Source organism: Heteronotia binoei, unplaced genomic scaffold (genome assembly GCF_032191835.1).
Source record: "Heteronotia binoei isolate CCM8104 ecotype False Entrance Well unplaced genomic scaffold, APGP_CSIRO_Hbin_v1 ptg000323l, whole genome shotgun sequence".
NCBI lineage: Eukaryota > Metazoa > Chordata > Lepidosauria > Squamata > Gekkonidae > Heteronotia > Heteronotia binoei.
The window spans coordinates 920,463-941,558 of record NW_026800017.1 but is presented as its reverse complement, the minus strand read 5'-3'; the positions used below and the strand labels follow the sequence as shown (position 1 = coordinate 941,558).

The 21,096-nt window shown below is 41.9% G+C and overlaps 1 protein-coding gene across 1 annotated transcript in view; it reads right to left on the bottom strand.

The window, feature by feature from the left end:
• Window positions 1-21,096, bottom strand: part of LOC132590593 (transcription regulator protein BACH2-like) — a 249,148-nt gene that overhangs the window by 2,419 nt on the left and 225,633 nt on the right. The window contains exons 4-5 of the mRNA XM_060263537.1: window positions 18,024-19,571; window positions 4,431-4,637 (exon numbers count right to left, since the gene is read on the bottom strand). Of these exons, the coding sequence (XP_060119520.1) occupies window positions 4,431-4,637; window positions 18,024-19,571 (1,755 nt within the window). The remainder of the gene's footprint in view (window positions 1-4,430; window positions 4,638-18,023; window positions 19,572-21,096) is intronic.

The window sequence follows — 21,096 nt, the reverse complement described above, 5'->3', positions numbered from 1 at the left end:
CCCCAGCCAGCATGGCCAAACCTGGCTGGGGCTGATGGGAGTTGTAGGCAAAAACATCTGGAGAGCTACCGTTGGCCATCCCTGCTTTATACTCATGCACTTTTGTATCATCTAGAAAATGATGGGTAAAAAGAATTACTTAAATGTAAATTTCAATTTAATTAAATACTCAGGGGAGGATGGAAGATTTCAGAATCTGAAAGGGGCCAGGAAAAATTTCAGATAATAGTGTAATAACCTTAGTAATATGACCTAGTGTATGACCTTACTTAGTCAAGAGAAATAAGTTGTAGTGGGTGGCTTTAGTTACAATCTGCAACTCGTTGCAAGATCAGAGATCAGGGACAGACAGTTGAAACCAATACTAGGGAACTCTGAAGTTGTGTACAATGGATTTTATTTCGTGTGAGTAGGTATTCTGATGAGGCAGGAGCTAGGATGGTGGGCTTTCCTTGGCTGCAACTGGGTGACTTTTAATCCTTCAGTGTCTTCTTCCTATCTAGTATATTTTTACCACAGAATTTCTCCAGGGGGGAATACATGGTTCCCTCTTCCATATCTTACTCTTACAACAACATTGTAAGGTAGGTTAGGTAGGTTTAAAGTGAGTGACTGAAGATCACCCAGAGATCTTCATGGCAAAAGAGATTTGAACCTGGATCTCTCAGATTCTAATCTAACACACTGGTCACTACAGCACACTGCCTTTCATTCCACATCTAAACCATATCTATATACTACTTATATACTGTATATATGATATTTGCCATGTGTGCCCCCATCTGCAGATAGCTAAATATGAGGATTGGGGCCATACAAGGGCTAGAGATTTTTCTGCAAATTTGGAGTGCTCCCCAAGTTTGCAGAAAAATTCAAAAATTAAAAGAAAATGCACAGGGGGTCTAAATCTCCCCAAAACTTGCAGAGAATGCACTTACTATCAGCAGTGGTGGTGCCAGGAAGTTGCACTTGGCCCAGTGGTGGTGGCAGCTGCGCAGCCCAGGGCTCTGCTCTTGGTCTGGTGGCAGTGGCTACACAGCCAGGGGCCCTGCACCCAGTGGTGGTGGTGGCCTGGGACTCTGTGCTGGGCCCAGCAGTGATGATGGCTATGCAGCCTGGGGCTCTGTATTAGGCCCAGCAGTGGCTGCATAGCCTGGGAGCTGCACTGGGTGTGCTGCCACTGGTGCACCAGCCTAGGAGTTGTGCCAGGCCCACAGGCGGTGGAGGCACAGACCTAAAAGTTGTGCTGGGAGCAGGCCTGGCAAGGCAGTATGTTGAGGGTAAGCAAATCTCTTCTGTGAGTACTGTGGGCCTATGCTTCTTTTGTATTCTAATAGTAAAGTTGGCCACAGTCTTTGGATACTTAAATCTGGTGACTGGAGATGTGAATAAGCAAGAAGGATCGTTCTAGAAACCTGAAAAGGGCTCTAGGTTTGCAAAAAAATGTGACATCTTTAATAAAAAACATCGGGGGCTTTAAAAAAAATCTAAGAAATGATAAAGGAGTGCCTGTAGCTTAAAGCAACAGATTACCTCAGATGCTGTTGCTAGGCAACCACAGCATTCCAAGTTTGGTTCTGTCAGTTAAAGGCAGAGAAAGAAGGCAGGACCCTTTCCAGGCCTATTTTGATCTTTGAGGTAGGACACATTAGGGCCAGGCCTAGGATTGCCACCTCCAGGTTGGGAAGTTCCTGGAGATTTTGTGATGGAGCCTGAGGAAGGCAGGGTTTTGGAAGGGGAGAGGCTACAGCAGAATATAATGCCATAGAGTCAACCTCCAACCCAGCCATTTTCTCCAAAGAGACAGATCTCTGTTGTCTGGAGTTCAGCTATTATTAAGATATCCAGGTCCCACTTGGGGGTTGGCAACTCAGGCCTGAAAGCAACTTCAGGGTGACTTGATACCACCCAAGTTGCATAATTCAACCAGGCCTGGGTGCTTGATTCTGTTCTACAGCAGCTAAACTATGGAAGCCAATGTAGCATAGCAGTTAAGAGGTTCTGAGTAGTTTGGGAGACCCAGGTTCAAATCCCTATCTTGCTGTGGAAGCTCACTGGGTTATTTTAGACCAGTCACATACTTTCAGCCTAATCTACCCCACTGGGTTGTTTGGTGGATAAAAAGAAGGAGAGAATAATGTGTGTGATTTGGTTCCCACTGTGGAGAAAGACCATGGTTTTCCTTGGTAGAGGCTGTAGCAGGGAAGAAGATGGAAAACTGAAGATAGAGGAGCAGATACTGGTAGGACGGCTGTTGGGTGGGAAGGAGAGAAGGGCATAGCCAGGATTTTCAAGATGGGAGGGCTTTTTAAATTTTTTTTGGGGGGGAGACTTGTGGCTGCCTCTTCCCTTGCCTTCCTTTTGGTCAAGCAGGAGGGGAGAGAGAGAGGTGGGTCTTTGAAAGAGCCCTTCCTGGGCTGGGTCTTTGGAAGTTTTGAAGCCAGCTGCAAGATCTTGAGGACTCACTGCGGCTGCCAATTTTTACCCTCCTGTTTGGCTGATCAGGAGGAGAGGACAAGAGATGGACTCCTGGGACTGAGTCTTCTTGCTTCACAGCCAGCCATGAAGCCCAAAGACCCACCACCCGTCGCCCTCCCATCCTGCTTAGCAAAGCAGGAGGGGAGAGAAAGGTGCAGCTGGCAGGCTTGGTCTCTCTCTCCCATCCTGCTTGGCCACTCTTGCAAGTTTCTTGTGGGTCCCCACTTGTCTATATACTATTAGCAACATGTGGCCCCCATATGCAGACCCCCTAGACTTGCAGGAAAAAGAACTTTGAAAAATATATTGGTGTGTGTGTGTTTATATTCCCTCAGATGTAAAACAGCATTCTCTGTACAAGCACAAAAAACTGACCTACTGCTGGCAGTTGGAGAAGGCTCAGAGCTGTGCTTGGTCCATCAGCAGCAGTGCACCCCGGGGCCCTGTGTTGCGCCCAGTGGCACTAGCCATGCAGCTTGGAAGATATGCTGGGCCGGGCAAAAGCAGTGCAGCCCAGGGAGAGCATGGGTGCTAGGTCTGGCAGTGTCTGCTGAAGAGTCCAGGAGCCATGCTGGGCACAGTGGCAGCAGCAGGGCTCTGTGCTGGGCTACCAGCAGCAGCAAAGCCTTGGAGCTGCATTGGGCTTGATGGCGGCACAGCCAAGTGAGAGCACATGGACTGCTCTGGGCCTGACAACAGCTGCCAAAATATCCAGGGTTCCAAGCTGGGCCCAGTGACAGCTCCCAGAGAGCCTGGGAGCCATGATGTGCTCAGTGAGAAAGTGCGGGGAAGAAGGGATTCTGCTCCCATGAGTCCCATTTGTGTATATACTAATAGCAATGTATGGTCCCCATCTGTGGATACCTAAATCTGTAGGTCAGGACAACATGGATGCTAAACAGATTTTTCTTCAAACGGGGGGTGGGGGTGGGGGGAAGGGACTCCCCAAGTTTGCAGAAAATCCAAAATCAAAATTAAAATGCATAGGGGGGGGTTCAAATCCTCCCTCAATATATTTGCACACTCTTACTTGATCAGAACAGAGGCACTCTAGCCTGGACTGGGAGTGATTCCAGCAACAGCTCTGGACCCCTTAGGATCAAAGAACATCAGCAGCCAAGCTGGGTCCAGCTGCCATGGAGAAGAATGCCACACTGGGCCTGGCTACAGTAGATGCTGGGCTCATCAGTCAGTAGTGGGGCCTGGAGCCATAACAGGTTTGGTGCTGGGGGGGGAGGCGGGATATGGGATTATCCCTACAAGTCCCACCCCACATTGAGCCATAATGAGGGAATCAGGTAGCAATGGGGGAGGTCTCCACTTCTCATATTTACTTTCACTTTTTGCACTGAGAGTCTATTTTCCTCCCCTTCCTTTCTGCTAGCAGTGAAGCTGTTTGTTGTGATGAAGTCACATAAAGTGAATGCCTCCCTAACAAAGATGGATAGGGCTGTGCTGTGTACCGAGAAGCCTGTTACCATATACGCTGTGACTACTATTCAGATTATTCAAGTTGCAATTGGAGCTTGGCACTTGCCACCTTTGCTGATCTTCTTATTAGTACCACCTCCTCTCTAGCCTTCCATGGTCTTTAGAACACCCAAAGGTGGATGGAGAAATGGCTCGATGTAAGAGTGAGGGATAAAGAGACTCAAGAAGGAAACAGGGCCAAGGAAAGGGGAAGGAAGAAATGTGAAAAATTATGAAAGGATGGGTAGAAAGTGAAAGGTCAAAGACAAAATGAGAATTAGAAATGAGATTAAAAATGGAATGTGGAAGGGGTCAGAAGGAGCAAAGAGGAAGCAAGTGCATGCCAGGAAACACATTGGCAGGGGCCATTGTGGGCACTACATTGTGGACTGCTGCTTCGCTAAATTTGATGGTCAGCATAACTAGCTGACAAAGAACTGTAATTTCTTTGTGTGTGAGTACCAACGATTCACTAAACTCACCAACTTGCGGATTTCACATTCTAAATTCTGAATACAGTCCAGTTTTCTTTTGCGGCAGCGCTGAGCTGCGATCCGGTTTTTACTGCGCCGCCGAACATCATGGATAAATTCCAATTGCTCTGAGGTTAATTTGTGCATCTTTATCATCATCTGGAAATCGTTCCTTGGAAGATCTGTGATTTGATCGACAGGAAATGGAAGTTTCACCTGAAAAACACAACAGAAAGCAAAAGGTAGCTTGTTTTATTATCTAGCACGCTGCTAAAGACAGCACACTGTTAATCTGAACAACAGAAGAGCAATGATTTCATTAGTGTGCTGCTCTGAAATGACAAATTCATTGGCAAGACTGATAGAAAAGGGAATGTAAATAAATTTCCCTGTGTCATGATGCTACATAGTAATATAGCTTAATCATACTTAAAGACCATGCATAGCTCTGCTTGCATCATTTAAAAAAGGATCACAATACAACTGGAAAAGGTAAAGAACAATTAAAAAGAGCACACTACAGCACATAACATTTATAATTTTTTAAAAATATGTTTTATGAAATTGTGAATTATGTAGAAAGTTTTTCCTCTTATAATATTATAGGGTTTTTTGGGGGGGTGGGGGAGGGTCACCCAAAAGAGTTGGCTTAACAGTAGCAAGTTCAGGAGAGGGCGGGACTTGTTCTTGAAACTGTGTGTAATTAACATATGGCATTCACTTTCATAAACTATGGTAATGGTTACTGGATTACATAATTTTAAAATGAATCGGGCTAATTCACAGAGAATAGGCCTACTGTTGGAACTTCTTCACGCAGAGGGCAGGGTAGCTCTGAGTAGCAGGAAATATACAATCATCATCATTTCATTTTTCCAGTGAAATGTCTCTTCACTGTTGTCTACTTTTTCTCAGGATGCAAATGATATAATCTAACACAGACAGCAATTCAGAAGACTCCACAGCATTTCACACCAAATGGTAGTGTGATGGACTGCACTTTTAAGAAGCTTACAAGTACTGTACAAACAGTTAATTCTTCACAGAGGCAGGAGCCTTAAGTGATAGGCTGTTCTAAGAGATCTAATTAGCTAGAATGAACTGGCCAGAGAAAGACTTCTGAATTGGATGCTGAGGAGATTTTTCTGATTTCAGCCCTAGTTGATAAGAGTCAACTACAGACGGTTTCAGAATTCAGCCCTGACTTAGAATAGTTTTAACACAGACAGGAGAACTGGGGGAAAGTTGGCAAGGAAGTTTGGGAAGTAGACAAAGACTTCCATTCAGATCAAAGAAAGGGGATAGATCTTCTAATGAGAGGAGAATTTCCCTACCCGGTCAAATAGGGAGTCAGCTCTGAAGAGTAAGGACTACAGCGATTCCTGGAAAGGTATGGTTAGAAATTGCTTTTGGAGACCTTAAGAGTCAATTAGAAACTCAAGACAAGTACTGTTGTTTCAAAAGAAGGGGTTTGGGTACCAAAAGAGTGTACCAGCCTTCTGTAAACCAAGAGAGTCAGAGAATACTGAAAGAAAGTGTACTGAAGTGTTTGGGGGAAAACACTGGGAAAAAAGCCTCTCAACATAAAGATTTTAACTGTGAGTAGCTTAAGAAACTCTCCTTAGCTGAAACATAAGAACTAAAGTCTCTGCATGTACTAGTTTTACCTCAGAAATTTCAGCCTGATTTCACCTGACTTTTCCCTTCTATGTTAAATAAAATATTTTGTTATTTTTGAATTTCAAAATGCCTCAAGTGCCATTTAAGTTCTTAAGTTAAAGCAGACTCCTGATCCTTTCCTCAGGTTCCTGGGCTGAGCAAACAGCCAAAATATTGTACTGTGACAGGGTGGGACAGCCAGAGTTCTTCAGGAAAGACGAAAACAGACAGCTAGGACAGCTCAGTCAGTAAAGGGAAAGAAAAACAGAGCGAAAATCTCGCCTCTGAGGGAGGGAAATGGCGGAGCCATCATAGCTGGAAAGACCAGGTTATGACCTGAAAATATTTACTTTTTTTCATCCTTATTTATTTTGTAACGTCTGAGCTAATTAAGAGTTCCAGTGAGTTCAAGGCTTCCAGTGAGGAATCATGGCAGGCTGACATCTCCAATCGAGCATAGAAGCACCGCTGCTGAGAAGACCGGCTGGGAGGTGATCTCTGGCTGATGTAATATCTCTGGATAAAAGGGAGATCCTGAGATAACCCACTCATGCTTCAGATGGCAGCTCCCTGTGAGTAAACTGCCGAAGCTGAGTCTTTTTCCGTGTGCTTGGGGGTTGAGCAGCTGGGAGGCCTGGATATACATCTACACTCACAACTGCGGTACAGCCTTTATGGACATTGAGCATCATCATCCTCATTTCTTTACTTCATCAGGCAATAATTAACTATACAGATAAAGAGAGATTTCCTTAGCAGAGAAGATAAGATGCCTTACGATGGGACAAGCCCCCCTTTTTTTTGAAGCTATAAAGGCAAAAACAGCCTTTAAGGACGTAATTATTTAAGAACTGACTGCAAAAAGCTAAACAAGGATAAGATGCAAGAAAGTTTAAAATGGAACAAGGAGTCAGTTACTTCATCATCATCATCATCACCACCACCACCACTATTATTATTTTTACGAAAGTACTTTGGGATAAAGGTGCTAGCTGAAGAACATCAGACCAGACCTGTGTGGTATTTATTTTCTGTTTATTGCTCAAGAGCTTACTTAATTGGAGGACTTGCCATAACAAGAGATAAAGACTTTAACTGTGTTGTTTTGTTGTCATGGTGATTTGACTAGAAGTTGTGGAGAGTGAAAGTGTTAAGGTTACAGAAGCTGTTTTCCTTTTATCTCTTTCCTTGTTAGAAAGACTTTTGTTTCTGGATTTTAGTTGACAATGGCAACTATCAGAAAGAGGGGTTTGAGTGATCAACCCACTGAAAAAGCAGTTATACCTGAGTTGCTCCAGAAATTATTTGATCAGATGGGTAATAAGACAAATAAAAAGACTTGAAACAATGAAATAGGAGGTGAAGAGGTTAAAAAGTTCTATAAAGCTAATATCTGGAGAGATTAAGCAAATCAAGGTTAAAATGGAAACTTTAGTGACTAGAACAGAAGCGATAGTGTGTTGGAAAGAGAACTAGATGATTTGGCTTTACAGGAGCTGAGAAATAATTTAGTTTAAGGTTTAGATCCATTGCAGAGATTTCTGATTAAGTTATTGGAGACAGGAATTAGGGATGCCAGCCTCCAGGTAGCACGTGGGGATCTGCTGGAATTATAGCAGATCTCCAGATTTTTTCCTCCTCCTCATGCTCCACTTGAGAGTTTTCAGAAGTATCTGGTAGATTATTGTTGCAGTTTAACTAAATCAGTCTTGGGTTAATTCAGAAAGGAAGTTCACTTGGTCTGATGTCATGCCACAATTACTCTAATTAGGCTGCGAGATGTCACTACATCTTCTGTCTTTTTGGCTAGTGAATGTATTATGCTAACTCTGGGATGTAAGTATGCATGTTGACCAAAAGGTGGCAGCAGACACTAACAGGATAGCATATGCTTAAATATAAGCAAAAGAAAAGCCTTTATCTTCTCCTGTCAGGCCAGGTTCTTGAGAGAAAACTCCTTTGATATTTGAATGTGGGTTTTAATAACATGGGCATGTACCTATCACATATGCCACAAGTGCCATTTGTAGCAATACAGGGCATCAAAGTATGGACAGCTCTAGGAACCGACAGAACTATTTTTACTTTAATGCAGAAGATTAAAGTAAATACATACTTTGACATTCACCATCGCATATTTTTTTTTACACAAAATGTATCAGTAATTATTACATTCCTTTTGTACTGTGACATTATGTTTATATTTCTCACTCAACCACAGTCATATGAACACTGGAGAAGAAATTAATGGTATCTTTTCACACATTCTGTGTGGTAAGCTTCATCCTCATGCCTCATCTGTGAAGCCATGGCTCAAAGATGGCAGAGCATCAGGTTAGCTTACTGTGGCATGTGAGGAGAAAGCTGCCAGAGACAACAGTGCTTTGCTTACATACACAGAGGCTGAACTTCGACATGATGATGTGGCCTATTATGTTTACAGTCTAGTGAGTAGTGATATGAAAAATGTTTGATTTCCTTGACATACCCTTTGGACCACAAGCATAACAACCATATGGTGATTCTCCGAAGATGACCATGGGACTGCCATGATCAACACATGAAGCTGCCTTACACCTATTCACATCTTGGCCCACCCAGCTCAGTACTGGCTACTCTGACTGGGAGCAGAGCTCTGGAGTTTCAGGGAGAGAAAGATCTTGATATCCTTCTAACTGGAAATGTCAGGGATTGAACATGAGAGCTTCTGTCCTGCCAAGCAAACTAGTATTCCTTACTGAACCTGAATGAACTGTCTATGGTTTTATTTATTTGGACTTGTATCTTGCCATACCCTGCAAGTGTCACTTGGTTCATTCATAAGCACAAATTATTGCTTTGGGAAAAGAGCCTTTGTATTTTTATTTAGAAGAGCAGAACCCTTCTTCCTCACAAGACTTTAACAGCTGTGTGACAGTTATCAATTGAGTTTTCTCATCACTTCAGGGTTTTTTGTGTGTAGGGTTGCCAGTCTTAAAGAGACATTATTTATTGGGGATGTTATTCAATGAAAAGTATTAGCTACCTATTTTCACACTTTAAGCCTCTACTAAAGGAAAAGACATTTTCCCCCAGGTCTTTTTGTCTATCAGGAACCTTTTCATGGCACACAGGCCACATAACAGCCCTACTTTGATAACACCTTACAAACTGGGATTCCATAGAGAAAGTGGGTATGTTTTAACTTCTGTCATCAATAATGATAACCTGTAATAAGACTCAGCCTAGGTATCACTCGTAAGATGGGAACAATAATTCTAGGACAGGTTGTCTGTGAGCCACTTCATAAATTGTGCTTTCAATCTGCACCTATATGTGGAATGGACAGGACAGAAAGAGTGAAGGATTTCTTCTTCTTCTTCTACCCTGTACTTTGGAAGATTTCAGGAGAAGATGAGCTTTCACAGGCTTACATTCATTGCTGTTGGGAAGCTGGTCCCCCCTCCCCCCACTTCCTCACAGCATTGTAGTATATCTGTGCATCTTCTGGGATCTCCCTGGCTTTTTTGACCTCTCTCAAACTGGCTTCATTTTGGGAAAGAGCACAGAAAAGCCAGGATGGTTTCTGTGTGGGTGGGCAAGTTCATAATTTCCCACCTCCTTGGTAGCCATTTTCATTGACCCTGCACCAGCCACTGCTATTTTCTTCCCCTACCACCCGGTGGTTTTTTTAAATAAGAAATTTCACATCTTTTTATCAATATGCCATTATGACAATAGGTATAACACGTTCTGTGAATTCTCAGCTTTCATTCTGAAGTCTCTAGCCCTTTTCATTGTAGAGATACAAGGGGAAAAGCATCTCTCTGCAACAGAAGGGGCCAGAAACTTCTTAAAATGAAAGCTAGGACTTCATAGAAACAATTATACCTATTGTTATAATGGTATATTGATATAGCAATATGAAACTGCCAATTTTAAAAAATGGGGGGAAAGTTCCAGTGGCCTAGGGCAGGGGAATGGCTGCTGCTGGGAGCAGGGAAACTGCAAGGAAACCTGTCATGTTGAAGTCCCATTACCATTATACTGCATTAATAGCCACACTGCCAGATAAGAAATGACACATGCCTGTTCCCTTGTGGAAACTACCTAAGAGACGCTTTAAGATTTTAACACAGGATACAAAGAAATAACTGATGTAACTGAGTGGAGCTGGGTCCATATTTGTCAAAACAAGGGGATGCAGATAGTTACTATAAACCATTTATAGCATTCCAAAGCTTTACAATTTTAGTACCATCTTCCTTCCTGCTAAACAAAAACAGATGGCTCCCACAGAGCTGTTGCAATGACATTATTGACTTTAGATTGGCTGCAGACCAGATTCTTCGGTTAGTGGCTATTTTAGTGGAGCTATGTCCATTTTTATCATCAAGGAAAGTTAATTTTGTGTTTTTGAGAATCTGTCAAACATTAAAAGACCTTGAGGTACAGCAAGTACACTCTAAATAAAGAGCATGCACACATACAAAAGTTTGATCAAGCTGAATCTTGTAATCCATAAACTAATTGAAGTCAGATTTTCAAATTGAGACGCCTAGGCTTTGTGATCTCTTTGTCCTGTTACAAGTAGCAAGCAACTCCCTCAAGAAAAGAGCTTTCATTTAACTGCTGTGCAATTAAAAGCTGTGCATTTATCAGCTTCCAGATTTTTTTTAAAAAATCACTGAACTATCCTGTGGCTATAGCTACATATGTATGTATATATGTGTGTGTGTATACACACACACATCTATCTCACAACAGATTATCCTACTGGGAAAAATGTACTTCATAAATCCTACAAGTCTAGACAAGTACAACTGCCTTTTCACTTCTTATGTCATTGGTATTCTCAGTAAACTGTGTTGTAGGTGACACATCCTAATGATAGATTGGTTCAGCTACCTCTGCGACAAATGAAAAAGTGTGAAATAACACTTATTCAAGAATCAGGGATCCATCATTTTGGGCAGGACTACATATATGCAGCACAAAATTTGGTCACAGCTTCCTGACTGCCACAGTTATACTTTTAAAAAGAGGATGAACATGATTCATCCACCTTTGTTGAGTAATCAGGAAGCCTCTCCATGGGCATACAAATGCCCATGGTACCCACCTCTGGTGCCCAGAGGTTATACATTAATGGGAATTCCATTATACTGTAGCAAAAGAAAAGAGTTAAGAGTGGTAACAGTGACTTGCAAAAGCTCCTACCCTGCCACAAATTTTGTTAGTTTTTAAGGTGCTACTGGACTCTTTTCTACTTCTACAGACTGACTAACACAGCTACCCATCTTGATCTATCTCTCTAAAGGAGATTAAGTTATACTTTGTACACTATTCTGCTAAATTGTGAGGACAGGCTAGGTTCATGTAGGTCCACTGGTGTTACTGAACTATAAATGGAGCCCTTTATATGTAGTATGTGCATGAGCATCCGTGCACGTACATGTGCACACACCTGAAATTTTACTCTACTGCTTTTGGCCAGTCATTCAAGAACATATGGCTGGTCTTCAACACTCTGAGTGCACAAAGTGAACTGTTACACAGCACTGCTTTTAAGAAAACCATTTCTCAAATGCCCTATTTTTAATTTTTTTGTTTTGCTGCTAGGCATTACAGGATGGTTTGATTAAGCAGTAAGAAACAGAAAAGTCCAACTGATCTGTAACTCTATTAGATAGTATGTAGAACTACCAAAATATTTTGACACTTGAGACAGAAAAAGGCACCCAAGGCAGAAACAGGTACCCCGAAGTGCATCATGAATAGTGTGTTATAGTGTCAGAGTACGATCTGGGAAACCCAGATACCATGGAAGCTTGTTTGGGTGGCAGGTGGCCTCAGGGCAGTCACATACTCTCAGCCTAACCTACCTTACAGGGTTGTTGTGAGGAAAAAAGAACAATGTAAGCCATTTTGGGCCCTCATTGGAGACAAAGGTAGGGTATAAGTAAAGCAAATAAATGCATGAAAGGTCCAGAAATGTGGTACATTACATGAACTAATAAATCACTAGTGGCCAAGTTAAGGATGGCTACCTAATCATTTAGGTTAGGGATGAAGACCTGACCTGTATTCTCCTTTCTCCCATTAGCTCTTCCAATGTATAGTGAGTGATCACATGTGATGTCTGTTTGGAGGTGGTACATAGCTTGTGGAACACCTCCCCACCTTTGTGGGAAGTCTGTTTGTCACCTCCATTACTTGGTTTTCACTGCGGTATAGATTTGGGTGTTCCAAAAGGTTTTGGAATAAGTGGCTTCTGAAATAAGCTACTGCTGCTTATGGAACAGGCTACCATTTTTATAATGTGGCTTCCATTATTATTTCTTTCATTGTTGCTTGAACAATTTAACACAAACTGGTTTTTTATGTTGTTGGTCATCCTGAGGGTCTCTCAGATGGGAAGACAAGAATGAATAAAATTCTGCCTGAGGTGTTGCTTACTATTGGTGGGGCTGACATACTACTTTGCACATATTACTGGCTCTGCAGCTTAAATTACTGGCACAGTTGTAGCTTCTATGGAAAAGTTAAGCAGTCATGAGGAAAGATAATTTTGCCATTCCTCTTTTTTCGTGCAACTTGGCAAACAAATAATTTCAAAGTGTCTTTCAGTCTCTGCCCCTTTAACTTATTTTACACACATTACTTTGTGGTTTTCTGCAGCCTGGAGGAAAGCAGTATAAGTAAAAACAAAACTTTAAGGTGCCAATACATACAGGTTCACCAAACTAGGAAATGGATCTTGGGATCCTTTCCACACCCCACACCCCGGCCCCCTGCCATGTACACTAACATTACTCTGGGACCCAGTCTAAAAATTAAAGATCTCAAAATTCAGACATGAATAAAATGGGAACACCACAGACATTTTATGGGTGAAGACTACAGAACTGCTTGTATCCATATATACCAACTGCTTTGGTAATAGGCTCACATTCTCCATCTGACACACAGTTTGAAGGAATCACAACATTAGTTTATACAGTGTTACCTTAAATTTTACATTAATGTGTATTAGTATACACCTGAGTAACTCAGCAGTACATTTTCCCTAAGACTTTGAAAGCCAAACAACATGTTCAAAAGTGTCAGATGGTTCAGCCCTCTTAAGGCTCCCAATTTACCAAGTTGTATGGCATGTCTGAATACTTCTCCAAAAAATATCTCCATAGGAGAAATGTTTTGGCCTGGAATTCTGTGATAGTTTACTGAAGAGGTCCCCAGCCTTTTTTTAGCTTGTGAGCGCCTTTGGAATTCTGACACAGGGCGGTGGGCACAACCACAAACTGGCTGCTGTAGGAGGTGGAGCCAACCACAAAATGTCAGGAATCAAGGTTATATATACCTCTAATACAGGCCCTTATGGGGCTGAACTTTTCATCAATTGACCTAATTTTAACAGAGCCTCTTCATATAACTGTAATAGTTACTCCAGGAGCCTGTTTGAGGGAAGGGCAGGCTAAAAATCAAATTGAATCCAACAAATCAAATCAATTCAGGCAGACCCCGTTTAACAGGGTGCCATTTAATTTACACAGTCAATCAGAAACTCTGCTGAGCAAAAGCCACCCCCTCCAATTTCTAAAAGCATTTGATGGGTGTCAGGAAAGGTGTCAATGGGTGCCATGGCAACTCTGGGCACCTCTTTGAGAACAAATGGTTTATTGTCTACAGTGGATTGTGTGCATGTGTGTAAGCATTCATTTCAAGAGGAACGAACGTATCAATTTGATCCTCACTCTTTCTAAACAAGATGATAGACACTTGTCTCACCTTGTTACACTACAGCCCTGTTCACAAGTTACAGTGAATGCATGTACAATCCATGTACAGCAGTGGTCCCCAACCTTTTTGGCACCAGGGACCGGTTTTGTGGAAGACAATTTTTCCATGGACCAGGCAGGGAGGGCATGGTTTCGGGATGATACAATTGTGCACTTTATTTTGGTTTGGTGGTTAGGTGTATAGACTCTTATCTGGGAGAACTGGGTTGGATTTCTCACTCCTCCACTTGCAGCTGCTGGAATGGCCTTGGGCTAGCCATAGCTTAGCAGAGTTATCCTTGAAAGGACAACTTCTGGGGAGAGGCCTCTCAGCCCCACCCACCTTACAGGGTGTCTGTTGTGAGGTAGGAAGATAAAGGAGATTGTGAGCCACCCTGAGATTCGGAGTGAAGGGCAGGATATAAATCCAATGTCGTCGTCGTCTTCTTATTACTACATTGTAACATATAATGAAATAATTATACAACTCATGGCTTGGTTGCTAACAGGCCATGGACTGGTACCGGTCCATGACCTGGGGGTTGGGGACCCGATGTACAGTATACATTTGACTATTGTCATGTTACATTCTATGTATGTACAGATTAACATTTGCTTGAAAGTTCACATTCACTCTGCTCTCAGTTTCATTTGTCAACTGAACACACGCTGGCTTTTCTAACAGGTATATATGCATGTACATGCAGTTCGTATAAGCACTGACTGTAACATGTGGACAGGGCTTATAACTTAATGTATACCATATGTAAGTTACTAATGCAGATAGTAAATATATTCTTAGGAAAAACTTAGTGGAACAAGGTGCCTTATTTGAAGTAATGTAATATAATATCTGTAGTTTGCTTCCTTCTTTATTTTAATAAGCCACTAATCAGACAGCTAAATACTGGAGCTGCTCAAGTTTTCAAGGACTAAATTGTGTTAGAGAAACAAAACAGATCACAAGTTTTCAGATTTCATGAAACACAGAGCATGCATTACAGGTCATTATTACTACTACTATGCCAATATTAACGGAAACAGGTGCTAAATGGTGATGTATGTAGGGACTATAGTATAGAAAAGCTTCGTTACAGAAAGCAAAGCGACAATAGCTGTGCAGATTCTACAAATGAGGTGCAAAACCACACATCTAGTGGATAAGTGAAACTTGCAAAAAATTAATAGTGGTCACCAAGGATGATGCAGAGGGACTGATAAAAATTAGATATCACACAGGAAAGAGATGAAGGTGGACAAAAAAAATTCTGAATAATAATTTAGTTTTATCTCCTGTGTAGAAGAGCAATACTATCCCAAGTAAATGCTGTCATTGTCATATATATTACGCTGTGCTCCTGCCTTCTAAATGGTACCTCATGAAATTATGTCAGGAAGTACCTATAGAAAAAAAAACTTTCAGTGCCTCTTGTTAAATATGGAGAAGAATGTGAGAGATATGGAAAAGTGGGGCAAAATATTATAAATAAATCAACAAAGATCCAGCCACCACTACAAACATTATCCATGTAGGAGAATTCTCTCTCTTACCCAGAGGTCCCCCATGGGTGCCCACAAACACTTTTCCTGGTGCCTGCTGAGTGTTTTTAGAAAGTGGGCAGGGCTAAGTGGGGCTTCCCCCCCCCCAGCAAGGTTGCACTGGAGATTTGACTTGCCGGGCAGTTTTTTTTTAAAAAAATGTTCCTCTGGGGGGTAGCTGCTACCACAGCACAAGGACCTTTACTGTGTCACTGAATGTAAGCTGTGGTGGCCATTTTGTGGCTGCGCCCACCACAAACAATTCAGTTTTCTGGCTGTGCCTCAGACTGAAAAAGGCTGGGGGACCCCTGCTCTTACCTGTGGTTTAAAGCACAAGTCAAAATTATAATTTGATTTAAAAAGTAGTGCCTGAACGCACGCAAGCTCTTTGATAATGTACCTGGCATAGAAGTTTTTAGAACATTACAAGAGGATCTTCCTAGATTGTTATTTTTGATCTCTTCTTTAATGCTATTTCCCTACTAAACCAAAAGCAACAGCATGACACCCTTGAACTGCTACCTCAGTAGAGGAAAGGTGGGGTAATAATATTCAATACATAAATACTTCCCTATGCACCACCTGCAGTCCTCAGCTCCCACCTACTAACTGTTCTTTCACTTAAACTACTTCGCCAGGCATCAACCAGAGCCTGTGTCTTCTCCACTGTAGCTTTCAAGTTGTACAACAGGCTCCCTGAGCTCCTTAAAGAGAATGCTTAGCTTCTAGAACACGTTAGATGGGGGGAAAGTCTTCATATGTTGCAGCCATAAGTAAAATGTCAGTTGATGTCAGCCATGCCATGAGCACGGGCTGCTATCTAATGGATTATTTAAGGAGATGGATTTGCCTTGAGTTTTTGATTTTTAAAAGTGAAAGACAGATCTTGATGCCATATCCCCAAATCCCCCAAGAAAGCCTCATTAGGCTCCATGCAACGTCTTGGGAGGGGCTGTTTGAGAAGCACAAACCTGAAGCCTCCTTGGTTACGTGGAAAGAATAGCTGTTGGGTGGATCTCAAGCTCTAACAGGTACATATTTGACACTCACACAACCACTTCTCATACAGCAAGTTGCAATGACCTCATCAGCTGGGGAAAGATTCACATTTCCCCAGGGAAACTATATTGCTGCTTGAAAGAATAGGACATGTAATACTACAGAACAAAGAGAGCTTCCTTGCAAGTTAATGTCTAGATTCCTCAGAAGAAAAGAACAATAGCACATTTTTGTCAGGAAATGTCCTCTATTTACAACTGATGAGAATAGTTCAGTGGCTGAAAATCTGTCCACATATATCAGTGCTGCATTAAAAAAAAATAATAATTCAGAGATGGCTTTTCAGACCCAAACGTATTTTTCTGCCTAGTGTGAAAATTGTTGTTTTTAGCGCTTGCAAGAGTTTTTAAAAAATGAAAACAAAACAGAATAAACCATTCTCACTGAATACACTGATGAGAAGCATACTTTTAATTGCTAAAAGGTCAAATAGCTCTGAGCTAGGAAAGTGATGTGATTCAAAATAGCAGGGCATGATAAGGTAGAGACCGGCTCTCCAGGTCCTGGTTTCTAGTTCTAGTGATGCTGTGTCAATGTAGTGTATCCCATGGCTCAGCCCTAGCCTTTCTCCAACTATGGTATGTTTCTATGGCAAAATCCATGTGGTAGGCCTGGTTTTATGTTTATGAAATAATGAAGCTTTTCTGCATTCTCATTTTTCTTACTTGTAAATTCCTGTTTCTTTGGGCATTTCCCCCCTGTTCCACAAGTTTTGTTTTCTCTAGCGGTTGATTCAATATTACACCAGTTTATGTCCAGCACAAAAACTTAGTTTAAACCTACTGTTTAAAGTTTAAATTACTGGTGTAATATCAAATCAATAACTAGAGAGAGCAAAACACATACAGAAAAGGAAAAAAAAAATCCCTGAAGAAACAGGAACTCTTTTCTTTACTATCAAGTTACAGCTGACTTACGGTGACCCCATGGGATTTTCAAGGCAAAAGACATTCAGAGGTAGTTTGCCATTGTCTGCCTCTGCATCATAATGCTGGTGTTTCTTGGAGGTCTCCCACCCAAATACTAGCCAGGGTTGACCCTGCTTAGCTTATGAGATCTGATGAGATCAGGCTAGCCTGGCTATCCAGGTCAGGGAACTTATAATGTAGAAAAGCCCATGTCTATAAGGCAACACAATAACTGCTAGAAGATCAAAAATATGTGGTGTGTCTACGTGCTTCTCCTCTCCACTCTTTCAGGCACCCCCTCCAAAGTTTCAGAGATATTTACAGTTGATGCCAAACCACAGTTTGCAACTATGGCTAGACTAACCAGACTTAGAGAAAACATTTACAAGACATGTAAGAGAAAAAAAGAACGAGGAGTGTACAAGTATGTGTGATGTTCATGATCTCCTAAAAACAGGAGATTGAGCAGTTTTATGTCTGTCCTGAGCTGTACAGCATGTCGACTCCATACCACACACACCTCTTTTAATTGTTACCCTATTGAGTCAGATGGAATAAAAAAGGCTGCTTTCTGCCTTTGTAAGTATATTAAAAAAGCGTGAAGGCCATTTCAGATAACAGGCTTCATGAACTGTTCAAAATAAGTGTTAATACATGTACTTATCACAAATCCCTACCTCATGTCCTCTGTCTTGCACAGGACATGACTCACTGTCTGCTTCAGAGAACGATCCAGACTCATCGCTGGAGTTTGTTCCATAGGATGGCTCACATTTTATCTGGGGTCTGACTTGGTTGTACATTCCATCTCCCATCACACCTGGCTCCTGATGCTCAGGGGCCAAGAATCGAGCTCCTTGGGAACAGGGGGAAGATGAAAACTCACACAGAGGAAGGCTGCAGGGAGAGCCACCACTGCCATCCTCTGCATAAGAGTAGGAGGAACATGAACTAGAGGTCCTTGTTCTGGTTTCCAGAGGAGGAGAACGAGGGCAAACTTTAATTGGCACTGGGCAGCTGGTGTTAGGCCGCATCCGTCCTGGCAAGTGATCAGCTGCCTGTCCAATGTGAGAATAGGTCTGGCAACTGGGAAGAGATTGGCTACTTCCTGCCCATAGACCCTTTGGCACAGTCTCGGCGAGATCTTTGTCCAAGCTGCTCACGCCAGAATATGAATGCACTGAAGTGTTTACTTGGTCACAAATGTTTGAAGAAAATATAACACTCCTTCTGTCCACCTCACCTTCCTGCTTACAGAGACCTTCAACAAAGCCAGGACCCCTGAGAGGCGATCCCACTGTAAAATTGGAAGCATCCTTCTGAACAGCTTGGGACAGTCCATAAGTCCCTGTGAAAGGGACATAATCAGTTTTGTGGTCACCCTGAGTTGTCCCCTTGTCAAAAGGGCAGGCTGGACTCCTGGCAAAGTGCTGTTGGGAAGTACTGGGGAAGCCAACTAAGTCTATGTTTTTTGTTCGATTGAAGAAAGACCTTAAGCAGGAAGGAGAGGAACCACTTTTAGATCTGTCAGCTCCAGAAGGACTTGGCTGCTTTCGGTCCATTTCTACATCCCCCTCTTTATCCCTGATGTCAGGCTCATCTCCAGAGAGGCAAAGTGTGATGTTTTCTTCGTCATTCTCCTCACTCCTAGGCTCACTTTTAATTTGCCCTACAGCAAGGTCTGGCTTGAGGCTGTCACCAGAACTTTCTTCACTGAATGTGCTTGCGAAACCTGAGGTACTAACGTGTGATGTATTGTAGACATTCTTGGTACAAGCCAGCTGATATTTCTTGTATCTGGGATACCGTGTTACTGCTTCTTTGTCCAAACTGTCTTTGTCATCACTTAGCAGGTCAGAGTCAGGCAGCATCCCCTCCTCTTTATCTGCTTCAGAACTGACGGTTTCAAAGTTAAAGGGCTCTGGGTGCGTTCTCTCCCTTGGACAAGATATCTTGGAAGTCTCAGATTCCATAGTCTCTACCTCTTCTTCCTCGGAATTCTCATCTTCATGCATCTGCTGATAAGTGGGATCCTTTTTGCACAGGAACAGGCCATCTTCATTGTTCAGCAGCTGGGTCTGAAGGAAGCTGAAGCAGGAATCCTCCAGATTGTGCATGCGCAGGAACTCTGCACAGTGGATGACCTCTTGTATGTTTTCTCTGCTGAGTAACAGCTTCGCAGTGTAGGCAAACTGTAACAATGGACCAAATCCCCTTGAAGTGACCTGCAAAGAAAAAAAAAGAAACAGGGAAATTGCCAGCATTACCATCAGCACTGCTATTGTTCCAAGCCCCTCAAGTGTAGTTAAATAACTTGACAGCTCTAATGTGCATAAATACCACAGTGTACTAGTTAATCTTTCATCAAGCCACCACTGAAGTTACTTCCAGCAAATTAATGCTGCCTGCTGTATTGCTGCCTGCATACTTCATATTATAGGATTATTTAAACATTACTTCCAACGAATGATTGATGGTATGATGAACTCTTTAGCACTTGCCAAATGACATTCACCCTATTAACAAATGCTCATGAATGTTGCTAAATTCTCAATGGATGCATAATCTTATCAGTTCTACTGAACTTCTACAAATTAGGCAGAATGTGCCCTGCACTATAAGAACCACATTAATTATACCCATTTAATAAACATTTTATTTTGTTACCAAAAGGCTTACAGGTTCGTTTGTTTTTTAAATTGATATATTTTTATAAACACTTGAGGACAGCATAAATATTCAATAATAATAATGAGAAGCAGGGATGTTGCTGGGGGTGGGGAAGCATGTAATCTAACCTGAATAAGGAGCAGTGGTAATAAGACAGGGCACAAAATCCATGGGAGAGTTTCATCAAACTCTAAACCCATCATACCAAGACTGCTGAATCTCTGGATGGATGTAGATTGTGAGGAGCTGTGCATTAGCTTGTTAGAAGTCCTTAATTACTACACAGTTCTTTAACAGCACGAAAAGCTGATTACAGCTTCCAACCACACAGTTCAGTACCAACTTTCTTTTATGAAGAAATAACAACACTTGTTTAATGATGTTAGAAATTGCAGAAGACTGGTTTTTATATATGGCATGATTGAAATGACTCCCATTACTGGAATTCACTCTCAAACCATCTCCTTCTGGAAACTCAGTGGTCACTGGGCACAATCCATATGCTTTCAGGCAATTTCTTTAATAAAAAATGCTAAGAGTGTGAAAGTTGTTAAAAATGAAAATGAATATTAAAAATGAAAGCAGACACCCTTAGGATGAGGGTGCTCCAAAAATCTGTCAGATTTTGCGTGAATTTAAATAGGACATCCATTCATATGCTGTTACAGTCCCCTGGGAGAGGCAAATAATAACTTATTTGATAACCCATCCCTCTACATTGTCAGGATTCAGGGGTGAGTGTTCCTGCTGCACTGTTGTTCTTAATATTACCACCTTACATTGTTTGTCCAATACTTCACCATTAAAAGTTTTGTGGTTTATACATACATTTCCTGCCAACATGCAGTAATACAATTTGGAGGTTAAACAACTGGAAAATACAGAAGTCACAAGAGGTGGGTATTTCTCTTATGTTATTACTTGTTAATGCATCTTTATTCTGTGCATAGTTTTGGGTCAGGCATGTTGCTCTGATGTTAACTATGTGTCCCAAGTACCAATCTCCACCTAGCGTGATCTTCAGTGTAATGAAAGTAGAACAGCTGGTCCATTGCTTTCTGATTTCAGCTGGTCCAAATA